This window comes from Numida meleagris, chromosome 4 (genome assembly GCF_002078875.1).
Source record: "Numida meleagris isolate 19003 breed g44 Domestic line chromosome 4, NumMel1.0, whole genome shotgun sequence".
NCBI lineage: Eukaryota > Metazoa > Chordata > Aves > Galliformes > Numididae > Numida > Numida meleagris.
In genome coordinates, this window is record NC_034412.1 from 43,565,607 (window position 1) to 43,578,966 (window position 13,360).

The following is a 13,360-nucleotide window of genomic DNA, read 5'->3' on the forward strand; positions in this document are numbered from 1 at the left end:
CTCAGACTAGCAGACCACGTATTACCTATCGGCATTTAGACACCCTAGTCAGTCTTAGAAATTTTAGACAATACAGTCTGTGTTATTACAGTCAACAGGACTACAGACCGCATGATTCCATATGCTGCAGATATATAAAGTCACTCAAAATATAAATCTGGAGTAAGGATATGACTCAGACAAAAAATGTCACCCTCTACCCTTCAAAAAACACACACGCAGAGTGCCTTTCACATTATTTTTTGCAGGGCTTACCCATTAGCAGGGTTTACTCTACAACTCTGAATGGGTATTGCTACTACTTAGCCATTGCTACTGCTAAAGCCTCTCAAAATTTAGTGCTCATTACATGCATCCATCTCCACCAATTCTGCATCTCAACTAGCAAGTATAGTGTCTTTCTAAAATAGGAAAATGAAAAATACTGTAAACACAATGTACTTCAGGTATTTTCAGTCATAGCATGAAATCAAAGAAAAGTGAGCTTTCCTCCCATTTCCTAAGAAGTTGAATAGAACGTTGCTTCCATCATCATATGCCAACCAAAATACTTTTTTTTTTTTCAAACAAGCATCAGTTTTAGTAATGCAGTTAATATGTTTATACGTAGAAAAGAGAAAGGTACATTCCTTCACGTGTAAAAAAAAAAAAGTAAATTTTTCAGCGACAAATTAATTCTGAAGAGGAAACAGAAGACAAAAAATTCCCCCAATATGGGAAATCCTGGGAGCTACAGACCATCTTTTCTTATAATCATGTCATGCAGTGATCCTGAGCAGACCTGTGCAGTGCTGCATGAACTCCCTGGGCATAGGATAAACCTAGCCAGAGTTTATCAGACGTTTAACAGAGGGACAGGCAGGCAGGCAGGCAGCTCCCTCTTCATACCAGTGACTACATCACCTAGCTGGTCCTTGCAGCATCAAGTGTGAACTTCCTTTCTGTTTGATAGTTGAAATGTTGAATTGAAATGTTTCTTCCTATATGAAAACCCTACAATAGCTTGAACAACTGAAAGAGGCGAATCCCTTCTATAGACAAGAATGTGGATCAGGAACCTGTTTTGATGATGTACTAACTTGGGGTTCCCATCATTTAAATGATATAAAATTACATTATTCCTGCTTTACAGTGTTAGTTCTCATTAAGAACATTTCGAATGATACCTTACAGTGTGTTTCATAATCGACCAGCACTTCCTCTTGCAAAGCACTTAAAACCATGAGAGAAATGATAAAATAACAAAATAACACCTTTGTTGATAGCAGTCAACAGCAACAAAAGCTGAATCTGATTCCTTCCTTTTCAGCCTACGAGAATTATGCAATGATATTTGTGTATGAGGGAAGCATTCGCTATCATGCTACACCAGTGGCGCTTTTCTGAATTCCCAATACACAGAGTCAAAACTAACTAATTTTCATAGATGGGTAGAAGAAAAGGGAAATCAGAGAAAAATCACCTTGTGAGAAAGTTGAGATTTGTTTTTTAGGTTTTTAATTTTATTCTAAAAATATGAATTTATTTACTTGAAGTGGAAAGAGGTCCAGTGTCCTTCTCTGGATACCTAAGAAGTCATTTCTCCCCTACCCAAACAAAAGAAACCACACAAAAATCCTTGAACAAGTCTCCCTCTCCCTGTTATGTTGAATATCACAGATTTTCCTCATACACAGAAAACACCCTTTCCCACTGATTCACTTCATCCCTTCTCCTAAAAAAAAAAAAAAAAAAAAGCTCCAAGTTCTGACATTTTTTCTAGAGAACCTAGACTCAGAAAGTTATATTGAGACATTAGACAAGATACTCTATTCCGATGCTTTACGTTTGCTAATTGCAATGTGCAAATATGTTTGTTCAAACATCTGCAACACAGAAACACTTATTAAGACTAACTTTTAAGAAACTGAATAATTTTATACGATAGCACTATGTCACTTTTAGGAGTATTTCCCTGTATTCTCAAACTTTTGGTTAAATATTTTCAGTTCTTTGTTTACACAATAGTCTAGCATGCTAATACCGAGTTTTAATACAACTAATTCTAATGGTTTTGACCAAAGTGTAACCTGCTTTAAAATATTGTTTTATCTGCTTTAAAAGTGATATCGCCTTTGCAAATGTGAACTGTCTCTTATTTTCTTCAGTTTCCCTGTTTCCCAAGTATCCGCTGCTTACCAGGAAAACCTTCACAAGTGATTCTGTCCCCAGGTACTGCCCCGGGTGGGGGAGCCAGAATTTCCACTTTTTCTGGGGAGCTAGCACACATCACCATTGCTTGAGATACTACTCCTCTCATCTTCGCAGGCTTCAAGTTACAGAGCAGTATTGCCATCCGATTCTGCATCTTGGGGAAGGAAAACAGAAGGATGTGAGTATTTAAATGCCACATGTCATGGCATTTTGGGGTGGTGGGGAGAAGGTGGAAGTGACTAATTTCATTCTAACAGAATAATTACAACGAAGACACTTCAATACATACAAGAGAAGCACAAAACAATAGATGCACAATTTTAATGCCTGCACACTAGTAACAAATAACACCTAAACGACTCAAGGGTTGGTCTGTGAATATCCAAAATGGAGTAAAGGGTTAACTGTGACACTCACAATGGAACTACAAAGTGTGCAGTACAGAAATCCAAAAACCAGATGTAACCTTTTCACCCACATTCCATCTTTTCTTGACCTAAATCACCACTTCAGTACGCTTTCAGTGTAGTGCAACAAAAGATTTCAAGACAAATGCTAAGAAAACCAACAAGATTTATACAGTCATTTTATACAACAAAAAACAAGATGATCAGCCAAAACCATAACACTGCTATTTGAAGTGGTTTTTTGCTTTTTTTTTTGAAATCACAAATGACTCAATTTTTAAACAGTCTACAGAAAAATAACAAATTCCTATGTAGAGAGGAAAAAGAAGAAACCAGACTTAAATAAATGCATTCTCACAATGCAAAAGCTTAAAGCTGTCTAAGAAAAAAAGTGCTGTAATATATGGAGACCTTTGTAAGAACTGTAAAATAACCTTAGATTGTGAATAGATTCAGAATTTTATAGAAAGGAGTAAATCAAAATAAAAACATACTGTTTCACTAAGAAAATTCATTTTGACTAGTTTGAGTATACAGAAGCTTAAAATGTAGAAAAGGCTGAGAAACAAATAAAAAGCATAAAATAAATTCTGACAGATAAGATTAGGTAGAGAGAAAATGAGAAGCCCGACTCCCACTATGCAAAAAGTTCTATTACAAATACAGTTTTACTGAAAAGCAGCTAAAGGAGACACAAACAGTTGTCCTGGTCTCAACTGGGACAGAGCTGATTTTCTTCATAGTGTCTGGTATGATGCTATGTTCTGGCTTTAGGAGAAAAACAATGATGATAACACACCAATGTTTTAGTTGTTGCTGAGCAGTGCCACACATAGCCAAGGACATTTCAGTTTTTCAACTTTCATATTGCCTTGCCAGCAAGGGGGCTGAGGGCTTTGTTTCAGAAATACAGTAACTTCAAAACTAACTAGACTGCTGAGAAATTGTAATAGGACTGCTGAAATTAAATCAGTTTCTATGGCTAGACACACAGCTACTTCACATTCACAGTAAAACAACACATTTTTCCAGTATGCTGGTAGAATGAAGCAGGAAACATGGAAGAAAACCAAACTAAAGGGGAAAAAGTTAATTCTGAGATTTATCATAAAGAAATGCCAAGAGCTCATCCTTGAAGTACTTAATTGCTCATTTTCTTAGGTAATCCTTAAAGTTAGCTGTATAACTGATTGCCAGCTATCCCTCCATATCTCAAAATGTGATAGTGTGACAGACAGGCTAGTGAATATGAATTAGAACTAGTACAGATTGCTTTAAAGACAGAGTGAGCTGCAACAAGAGCAACTAAAAGCCCTGCATTTATTACTCTTCTTTTTTTTTTTCCTCCTAAGTTTAAGATAGATGTTCTGCATCCTTAGTCCTTCACTTCTGATCACTGATGTGAGGCTCTGAGCTCAAAGGGGATTTCAGAACAGGAAAGGAAAATAAAAATAAACAGGGTTATTTGAGAATTGTGTGAATTTCAAGACTGATTGCCTGAAACAGATCTTATTGCTAGGAGCACACAGATATCCACTTCAAAAACCCAAAAGCAGTGGCGAAAAAGCTGCCAATTTCTACAAACGTTTCAAAATCTTGAACTGTTCACAGCTACTGTTCAAAGACCTCAGGACTGGCATGCTCTACTTCACGTTTCTGTACCATACCCTTATTACCGATGACACATTCTATACATGGTACCTGAGGGTGCAACTTCCAACCTGGTTTCACCAGCAATGGTGCACAAAAATACATTATACTGCATACAAAGTAGACACGCAAGACATTTTCACACCCATAAATGGCTTACACCGCAGACTGAAATGTTAATGAATACATACACACACTGCTCTTCCTAAACAAAAGTAAAGTCAGATGATACAGCCTCAAATACTTCTGTAATATGACGCCAATTGCTGCAATCATAAATAGCTGAACTTTTGGTGAATTATTTTTCTAGTACTTTATCTTGTGTATACATTTTTATTAAAATATATGGAAGTAGTCACAAGCCAGGGCTTGACATTTCTGAACGGTGCAAAAACGCGGTGAGATGGAAGCCTGCCCCAGAGAATTTTCTCTCTAAGAGAGATTTACCAAAATTAAAACCAGACAAAAATTATTCCCACTGGATGTGCAAGAATGACACCTAATTCTCTATTAATTAATATTTTCGGGTTATTTTCAGACAGAAAGCAACATAAAAAGAAAGAATGCCTCTGTTGCTGCATTTTGAAGTTCATAAGCTTTTTTTAGAAAAAAATGTATGATTTCTTTTTTCCAAGTGCCTTCTTGAAAGCAGACTGCTGAAAACGAGCAATATGAATTTCTGCCCACTGCAAATCCAGTAACTGGACACTAATAGGTGATCAACACAGAATAATTATTGTACTCAGTAATTTTGTTCAGTTCAATAACTTTCTGTACCATAAAAACCACAAGCACCATTTTAACTGCCTCCATTTGCAATCTCACTGTGAGGAGGGGCTGTGAATAGAGATTGAAAAGGCATTTGAGAAAACCTAGTTTTTCCACACTAAGATCAGTTCCTTTCTGACCAGTTTTCAGTTACTCTATAAATTTCTTTAATTGCCAAGGTTGCACTTGAATATAGATGCAGCCTTCAGTCAATTCCTCCTTTCCAGAAGCTCTCTAGAAGAGGTGTGAAAGAAAAATGTTATCTTAGTGTCCCAGGTTATCAAACACAGTAGCGTACCAACTGACAGTGACAGAGGCAGGCTCATTTCCTGTCAAGGTAGTAAAAGAACACAGTTTGTATTCCACAGCTGTTTAAGTTGCTCACTACCAGCTAGTTCTGACTCCAACTTAAATTTACTTGCTCTTTTTTTTCCTCCATGTGAAACATTTCAATGGGTGAGAGAAGGAAAGCAAAACTTCCAAAAGTCCTGATGATGGTGAAAACATTATTACAGATTCTCCACAATGTACTAGGAATCCTAAAGGGAGAGTCAGATCTGTGTAACCTAGGTGTACATTGTGAACCAAAGGTATCAAAATGTAGTCAGAATAAGGTCCCAGGACAGAAGCACTGCAAGGAGAAAAACTGACATGAGGGATGAGTACTTTTTTTTTTTTTTTTTAACTGTACAAATCTTTTAGTAGAATAAAAACACACTCTTATTAACAAACAACAGTCAATGGTCATAAGATACTTCAGGAAAGGATGGTTTATCAACAAATAATATTGTTAGTACCTGATCCAGGGGAACATATTTCACTAAACCACTGACAACAGTCCTTGGGGTTGCTTCTCCAACATCCACCTTTTCAACATACAACGAGTCTGCATCTGGGTGCTTTTCAGCAGTAATAATGCAGCCAACACGAAGATCCAAACGAGATACATCTACAGGTTTTGAATCACTACTTCCAGCAGCAGGCTGCTGTTTCTTTTCCTTCTTATCACCTATTGAAATTTAGTTCAAGAAATGTTAAAAAAAGATAGCATAAAGTCATGTATATAACTAATTACAAGGGAAAAGTGAGCTACCATCTCAGAATAAAACATAAATTCAGTGCAAAATGCAAATGAACAGTAAAGAGTTAGCACCTCTGTTAGTAGTTTCCAGAAAAGAATCATCTTACACCTTCCCATTTAGGTTGTTACTACAAGCGATCTCCACCCTAAGACAGAGTTGTTCTCTTAATGAAGTCATTCTGACTTCAAATACAGATAACGTGCAAAGTACGCTTTGCCAAAGGCCACACTGATAAGCCTAAGAGTACTGTTTTAACAATTTGTAATTACCATTAAGTTTTGCCTTGGTGTTTCACCAAAAAATGAAAGCTAGACAATCACAAGAAATTAGGTTACTAGAGCTTAACAACAGCTCCTGAGGGGGGGCTCTAAGTCACTGCAACATTACAGTTGCAAAGCAACCCTTCCAGATGACCTTAGCTAACATTATTTGTTCCACAAATACAAATACACTGTTGTAAGCATATGCTCAAAGCTTATGAAATTCCACTGATAATAGTACTTACCCAATCACAACACAGATGTTTGTTATCACCTATACATACACTGTATACCATAAAATAGAAGTGAAGCAGTATTACCTGCACATGGCTTCTTAGAAATTCTTTTGAGATAAGCAAGTTACATCCAGTTTATACAACAGATTGTTTTATTTGAACGATGTTCATGAGTTGAATGAACAATTATATGTATGGTATAAAGAAACATGTAAAAAAGCTGAAATAAGCAAGTCTGTTATTCTTTCATCCACAAAAAATTAGCTATTGCCATAAGCTAAATTTCCTTCACTGACATGAACAAAACTCTCTTTCCTATGAGTGGGGCCAGAGACACAAATTAGATTATCCTTCAGCCAATAGAAGGATGAAATTATATCATGTGTTCAAAGATTTGGAATTTTTTAAAATTATTTTATATTTTTGTTTTTGTTTAAATTAAGTAATAGCTCTTCAAAGCTACTTCAGTTTACGTATATGATAAAAAGTGCTAGCATTTACAGCAAAACATCATTAAGTGTAATACAGGTATTACAGGTATATGTAGTAATTAAAGATAAACAGTGTTTGTTTTTTGAGGGGTGGGGCTTGTTTGTTTCTGCGTGAATATAGTAGGTTGTTTTTTTTTTTTTTAATAAGGGGGTTCAGTTACATTAAAAGAAATTTGGTATATCCCACTTAAGTAAGAATTTGCACCTTAACAGCCTTTGTTAGCTTCAAGTTCTTCCAAGCCTTTAGAGTTAGCACATGACTCTTCCTCATGTGACTGTAAGAGCTGTTTTTTGTCACTACTCACAATGATGTAAAAGCATTTCCATAAATCAAACAATTTTCATGTCTATTGCAGATAAGAAAAAACAAAATACCTTTTTTTTCTACTTTTTCCTTCTTTTTCTTTTCTTCATCTTCACCTTTAACATGATCTTTGGAGCCAGATGATGCAACTGCTGCGGGTTGTGGAACATCTTCTGAAAACAAAGCTGTAGAAACAGTTGTACCAGAAGGAACCGCGATCTGTTTTACTAAGAATTAAGAACACATAAATTAGAAGGGGCGCTAAAACTTGGAGAAATATGACATTTACATACTGAATGTGTTGTTTTGCCAGTAAAAGTCAGTATGGTTGAATGCTAGCATCTATCTACACTGGGTACTACCTTAACCTATTTATAATACTGACAGCTTGGGTAAAAATACTAATACTTTTTCAATGTAGAAGAGGTTTTATTTCAAAATAATTTAAAAGAAAACATGCCACATATGAAACGCTTCAGTTTCACTTCTCTCTTTTTCAATATGGAATTATGGTGTGAGCTGAATTGAGTTACACAGAAGAACGCAAAGAAGTAAAAAAAAAAATGCAATGAAAGGCTGGTCTTACTAAAGCCTGAAATAAAAATTCAAGACAGTTTCTAATTTTATATTGCCACAGATTTCTAATAAGTCACTGTCCACCTGTTTGTTGAACAATTACTTGATTTTCTATAGAGATTTCAGTCCGCATAGATAAAACATGAGACTATCAAGAAACGTTAAATATTCAGCAATTTTCAAGGTACTGTAAGTACTTACTGACATCATTCAAGATTGGGGCTCATTATAAAAGGTACTGTTAGAAAAGACCACACGAAGAACCAGTTCCATGTCTGATAAAGACTTGACACATATGCCTATTATGCTTGCAGCTTTCTAAGACAGTAGAAATACGTAACTTGTCACAGACACTGAATCTAGGAAAACTCAGAATTTATAAGAGATGTCATAGAGACACATACCAAAAAAAATAAATAAATAAGATAGCACAAGATGTAGAATCATTTGAATTGGGAAGGAACCTTTAAAGGCCATCTGGTTCAACTCCCCTGCAATGAACTGTGACACCTACAGCTCCTTCAGGTCACTCAGAACACCTCCGGCCTGACTTTGGATGTCTCCAAGGACAGGGCATCCACCACCATCTCTCTGGACAGCCTGTTCCAGTGTCTTACCACCCTTAACATAAAAAACGCTTTTCTTATATCTAATCAAAAGTCTCCCCTCTTTTAGTTTGAAACCATTTCCCCTCATCCTATCACAACAGACTCGGCTAAAGAGTTTGCCCCCTTCAAGAACTAACTACATGTCTAAGAACCAACTAGATCTTTGTTGCCTGAGGACAGGACTTTTGTTCCCACCTCCATTTCGAATTTCGGCCTCTATCAGTTCCTGTTTCAGCCCTTCAATTTCTTTCTTCAGTTTTGCATTTTCCACACGGAGCTTCTTCTCTTCTCGGAGGGATGCCTGCAAGACTAGAAGTTGACACTACATTAAAAACAGTAAGTTTGAATAATTAGCATTTATCACTTGGCAAGCAGAGGTTTTGTTAAATAAAAAAAGAAACGCAATGTGCCAAACATCAAAAAACTTCAAAAGAGTATATTACCAGCTGTACTTAGGAATCTGTTTTTTCGTTGAATAAAAGTGGCTTTAAAAAAAATCCACAATAGTTATATACTTGAGATGCCTTTCAATATACTAATTTTTCAGTCTCCTAAATTGATTCTTAAGAGGAAATTCCAAGAAATCTACTAAAAAAAGTTTGAACCTGTTTGTAATATGGAGCCCCCTCAATTACTGATGCTGATTTATACAAACTATCAAATTTGCAGCTAGGATGCTCTCAAGAGAATCCCACAGTGGTGAAAAGCAGCAACAGGCTCATGCCAATGCACACTCTCAGGTCATTCCCAACTGCCTTTCTTCCGTAAAAAAGGAAAAGTGGCCTATTAAATTTCCATAATCTGTTTGTGTCATTATTCTTTCATTCATGCTTTTGTATTTCAGAATAAGCATCTCCAAAAAACCAATGAACCACACAACAGCGAAGAATTGCTACTATTACAAGCTTTATCTTGGAGAACTTAGAAGGCTGACAGCACTAATGAAGTTGTTTATGTTTTGTAATTTTTTCCTTTGAGCATTTAATTTTAACCATCTGGTTAACAAGTTTATCGTAAGAGAGAATTCCTTACTAGCTTTCTCTTTGAGCAGAGCAATTTGCTGTTTGAGGTATTCAATAACTTGATCAGCCTCTGCACCCTTCTGCTCCAGTCTGTTCAGCACTGCATTGTTAGCTGCCATCTTCATCAAGAAACGGGCTAAAAACCTGGACAAATCACAGACAGTTTTAAATTAATTACTTCTTAATATAATGAATGTCCCTTCTCTTACCACAAGAAGCAGTTCTAAAATCAGTTGCTAAGTAAGGAAATCTGCTATTTGAACAAGCTGGGCTTCTACCTCCTAATGCAAAGCCCAAACAAAAAGCAATATTAAACAGAATCTGATGTTTGACAGCTGCTTTTAAGTATTTCAGAAGAAAAGGAACTTTTCTTCCCAGTGCAGAAAACATGTTCTTGCCTCATGAAACAGGAAACATTCCACCTTCTGAGAGAGAAAAGTCTAAAGATATGAATGAATTAATACACAGGGGAAAAAAAAAGGAAAAAAAAGGGAAAAGGTTACACTAGAGAACAATGTTTCCTGATTTTATCTGGAAAATTTATTAACTGCGCTCAGAATTTTATTAAGAGTAAGAAAATAGAAATATCTCAGAAAAATTTCCAAACCTCTCTAATAAACTGATTCAGAATGCACTGAATATCTTATACATCGTGGTTATGCATACACTAAGAAATTACTTATTTTATTTTTAAGCAGAATTCATCAGCATTTTTCCTCATCTCTGATTAATGCAACTTTTCCTGCAGGTTTCTAGCTTCAGTTTTATTTTAGCACTGATTCGGTTAGTCTCATTTTGTTTCCACTGAAATGGAAGGCCAGGCACCCAGGTAACAAATTCAAGAAGCGGGAAATACAAAACAACAGTTAACTGTAAAAGAAAAAATAAATGCTGTCTAATTTTCTTTCAGGATATTCAGCTTCTTTTACTGGCTTTCTCTACTGCTCCAGAAACAAGCAATGCCTTGTGCGAAATCCTTATTTGTTGAACCCTGCAAAGTATGGTCCACTTCCTTCCTTGTACCATTTGCATCTAAACATAAAGGCTCAAATACGACCAACAGAATGATGAAATACAGTCACTCGTATCTGCAACAGATAGTGCTTTTATCCTCTGCTTACAAGATATAAGATTCTGTATTAACAACAGCCTTCTCTGTAAATCAACAAAGAATATACATGGGAAGATGCCTTGCCAATTTTCACAAGTAACAGTGATATAATTCCTGTGAATTTCCCTATCAAATGCAATAAAGGAAGACCTAGTAAGAAAATAGTGATCCACACCCACACGTTGGCCCCCAAACCTTTACCAAAGCCCCTAAAAACCTTTTCTCATATCAAATTGAGAAGAAAGCATCCCATTTTATTGTGAAATTACTCTGACACTATGACTTAAGTCTGTTTTTAACATATGAATACACCCTGCTGGGATTTGCAACAGAAGCCACACTGCTGACCAAACAGCTTAAAAATAACTAAAAGGTAAACAAGCACAATCACACTTGTCATAATGTTAACACAGCACCTTAGCTGCACTCTCACTGGCAACTTAACATTTCATGCCTGATCTACAACTACGTAAGAACCCAGCTCTTCAGAGCTATATAGCAGCTACATAGCTTCCTCTCCTTCCTTTTTTTTTCTTGAGCAAACTACCAAAGGTGAGGCTGAACTGGTTGTTAGCAGTGCAATTAAAAGTTCTCAAAGTAAGATTCACAAAGCCAAAGAGACACCATAGTCTAAGCAGATGATACATGGGATTTATTCCCGCAAGTGATGAATGAATCTTTCCTTCTTTGTAATCTAATGCAATGCAAGCCTGTTTTATACAAATCTATTTCATAAAAGACAAAAAAAAGTATTATTGTCATCTCACCCTCTGCCAGTCCACAAGAGATTTTTCTTTTAAAAGCAAGAAAATCTTATGGAGAAAGAAGCAGTAAGGATCACCTCCTCAGGACAACTAAAGTAATTTTAATATTCAAAATTTATCTCTGCATTGAGGAAATATTTTTTCCATGTGCAACATGCAGAATCCATTATTTCTGAGGTCTAAAAAAAAACCCAGCATTTGAAAAAGGAAAAAAGTGACTCCAATAAGTTACTGATTTAGACGTCAACTGGAAATAAACATAAAAATATTATAGCACAATACAAAGCCTGGGGTATTACTGTCTGCATACCAATAAGATCCCTTGCAAGCTACATACTCTCTCAGAGGAACACAATACTAACAGTGGAAACTCTGCCAACAACAACAGAGATGCTACTAAAACTTCAAAGTGAATAGAATTGGTACATTTTGCAGGTTTTAGCCAAGTTGGCTAATGAACTGAAGATCTGGAAATAAAGTTACATGATTACAATGGGTAGACATTTTCCCACTTGTCAAATAAATTTCGGTAGACCTAGTATTGTAACAGTAACACAAAGGAATAGGTATTTCCGATGCTAATATAAAGAGCCAACTGGCCGAAATGAAGTGCAGCACAGGCACATGAACCCATAAAGCACTGTGATAGAACTGCATCCAAAAAGGGCACAATTTTGTTTCTTTGTTTAAGATCCACCCTTGCTATAAAAGAGAAAACACATTAAAAACGATAGTATTGGAACAATCGAAGTTTACACTCTGCAGTTTATTTTTTTTCCTGTCCCTTATTTCCTTCGTCCTCTGTTACACTGTCTATCCCACAAGAAAAATCATTGGTGATGCACAAACGAGAAGAAAGAAAAATGGGAACAATACAGCACAAAGGAAAGAATCCTAACTTCTTATAGATACATTTTTGTTTGATTATTTGCATGCTTGTTTGCTTCACAGAAAACATTTCAGAAGCCAACTGAAAGTAAAGCCACTTCATACAGTTGTGTCTTATGAGCTGCTTTCCTTTCTTTACCTAAATAGTTGCAAAAAACAAGTACTGAGTAGCTACAGCAGTGGGACAAACCTTCTGAAAAGAGTAACTGCCTAGAATGACGGGGGTATTCAGCTAAGAGATACTGCTTAACCTCAAAGCTCTGATTCCTACTTTGTTACCTGCAAGACCTTCAGCGCTACCTCCAAACCTCCTATTTCCCACTAATGGAACTCAATGTCCAAATGAAATACACAACTCTTACAGTTATTTGTGAAGTTATATCAGTACAAAAAAACTGTTTAATTTCTCATCATTCTATTTCCTGACTTTAAAGTGCTGCCTATCTTTTTACTCCTTCAACAGAAAGCACTGCTTGTTGTTGTCTTCAAAGTACTTGCAGTCCTCTAATCTAAGACAACAGGCATTCGTTTCCCAAGAACACCCAGTGCAGAAGGGTACAAAAAGTGGAAGGCTTTCTATAATAAATCAATATTACCTAGTATTACCTATATAGCACAAACTACCCCAAAATGACACTGTTTTACACTTGTTTATCAGAATTGGCCTAGACATTAGACTATGTTCAGATCAAAAAATGAAGAGATCAAGAAGAGAATAAAAATCTAAACTTCGTTGCATCTTACTCTTCAATATTATCTGTTTCCTACAGAAACAAAAAGCCAAAACCCCCATAAAATTAATGACAAGATTTAGAACAAACTCTAAAATTGTTATTGGAATCCATCCATGGTCCAAACATGGAACCAATTACTTTTCACTATTGGAAAAGCAATCATTTAACCGAAAAGCAGAAATTGGAAGACAACTGACTCCCAAAACCTAAAATAATTAGCTCCAAGCATTCCATTTTCCAGCTGCAAGTTTTTTAAAAAGCCAGTA

General features: G+C 36.0%; 1 protein-coding gene across 3 annotated transcripts in view; it reads right to left on the reverse strand.

The window, feature by feature from the left end:
• The window catches only part of AIMP1 (aminoacyl tRNA synthetase complex interacting multifunctional protein 1), a 31,510-nt gene that overhangs the window by 3,317 nt on the left and 14,833 nt on the right, over positions 1–13,360 (reverse strand). For all 3 annotated transcript variants that reach the window (XM_021395598.1, XM_021395599.1, XM_021395600.1), the window contains 5 exons: positions 9,608–9,741; positions 8,771–8,884; positions 7,463–7,618; positions 5,816–6,027; positions 2,179–2,347 (listed from right to left, as the gene is read on the reverse strand). In XM_021395598.1, the coding sequence (XP_021251273.1) occupies positions 2,179–2,347; positions 5,816–6,027; positions 7,463–7,618; positions 8,771–8,884; positions 9,608–9,741 (785 nt within the window). The remainder of the gene's footprint in view (positions 1–2,178; positions 2,348–5,815; positions 6,028–7,462; positions 7,619–8,770; positions 8,885–9,607; positions 9,742–13,360) is intronic.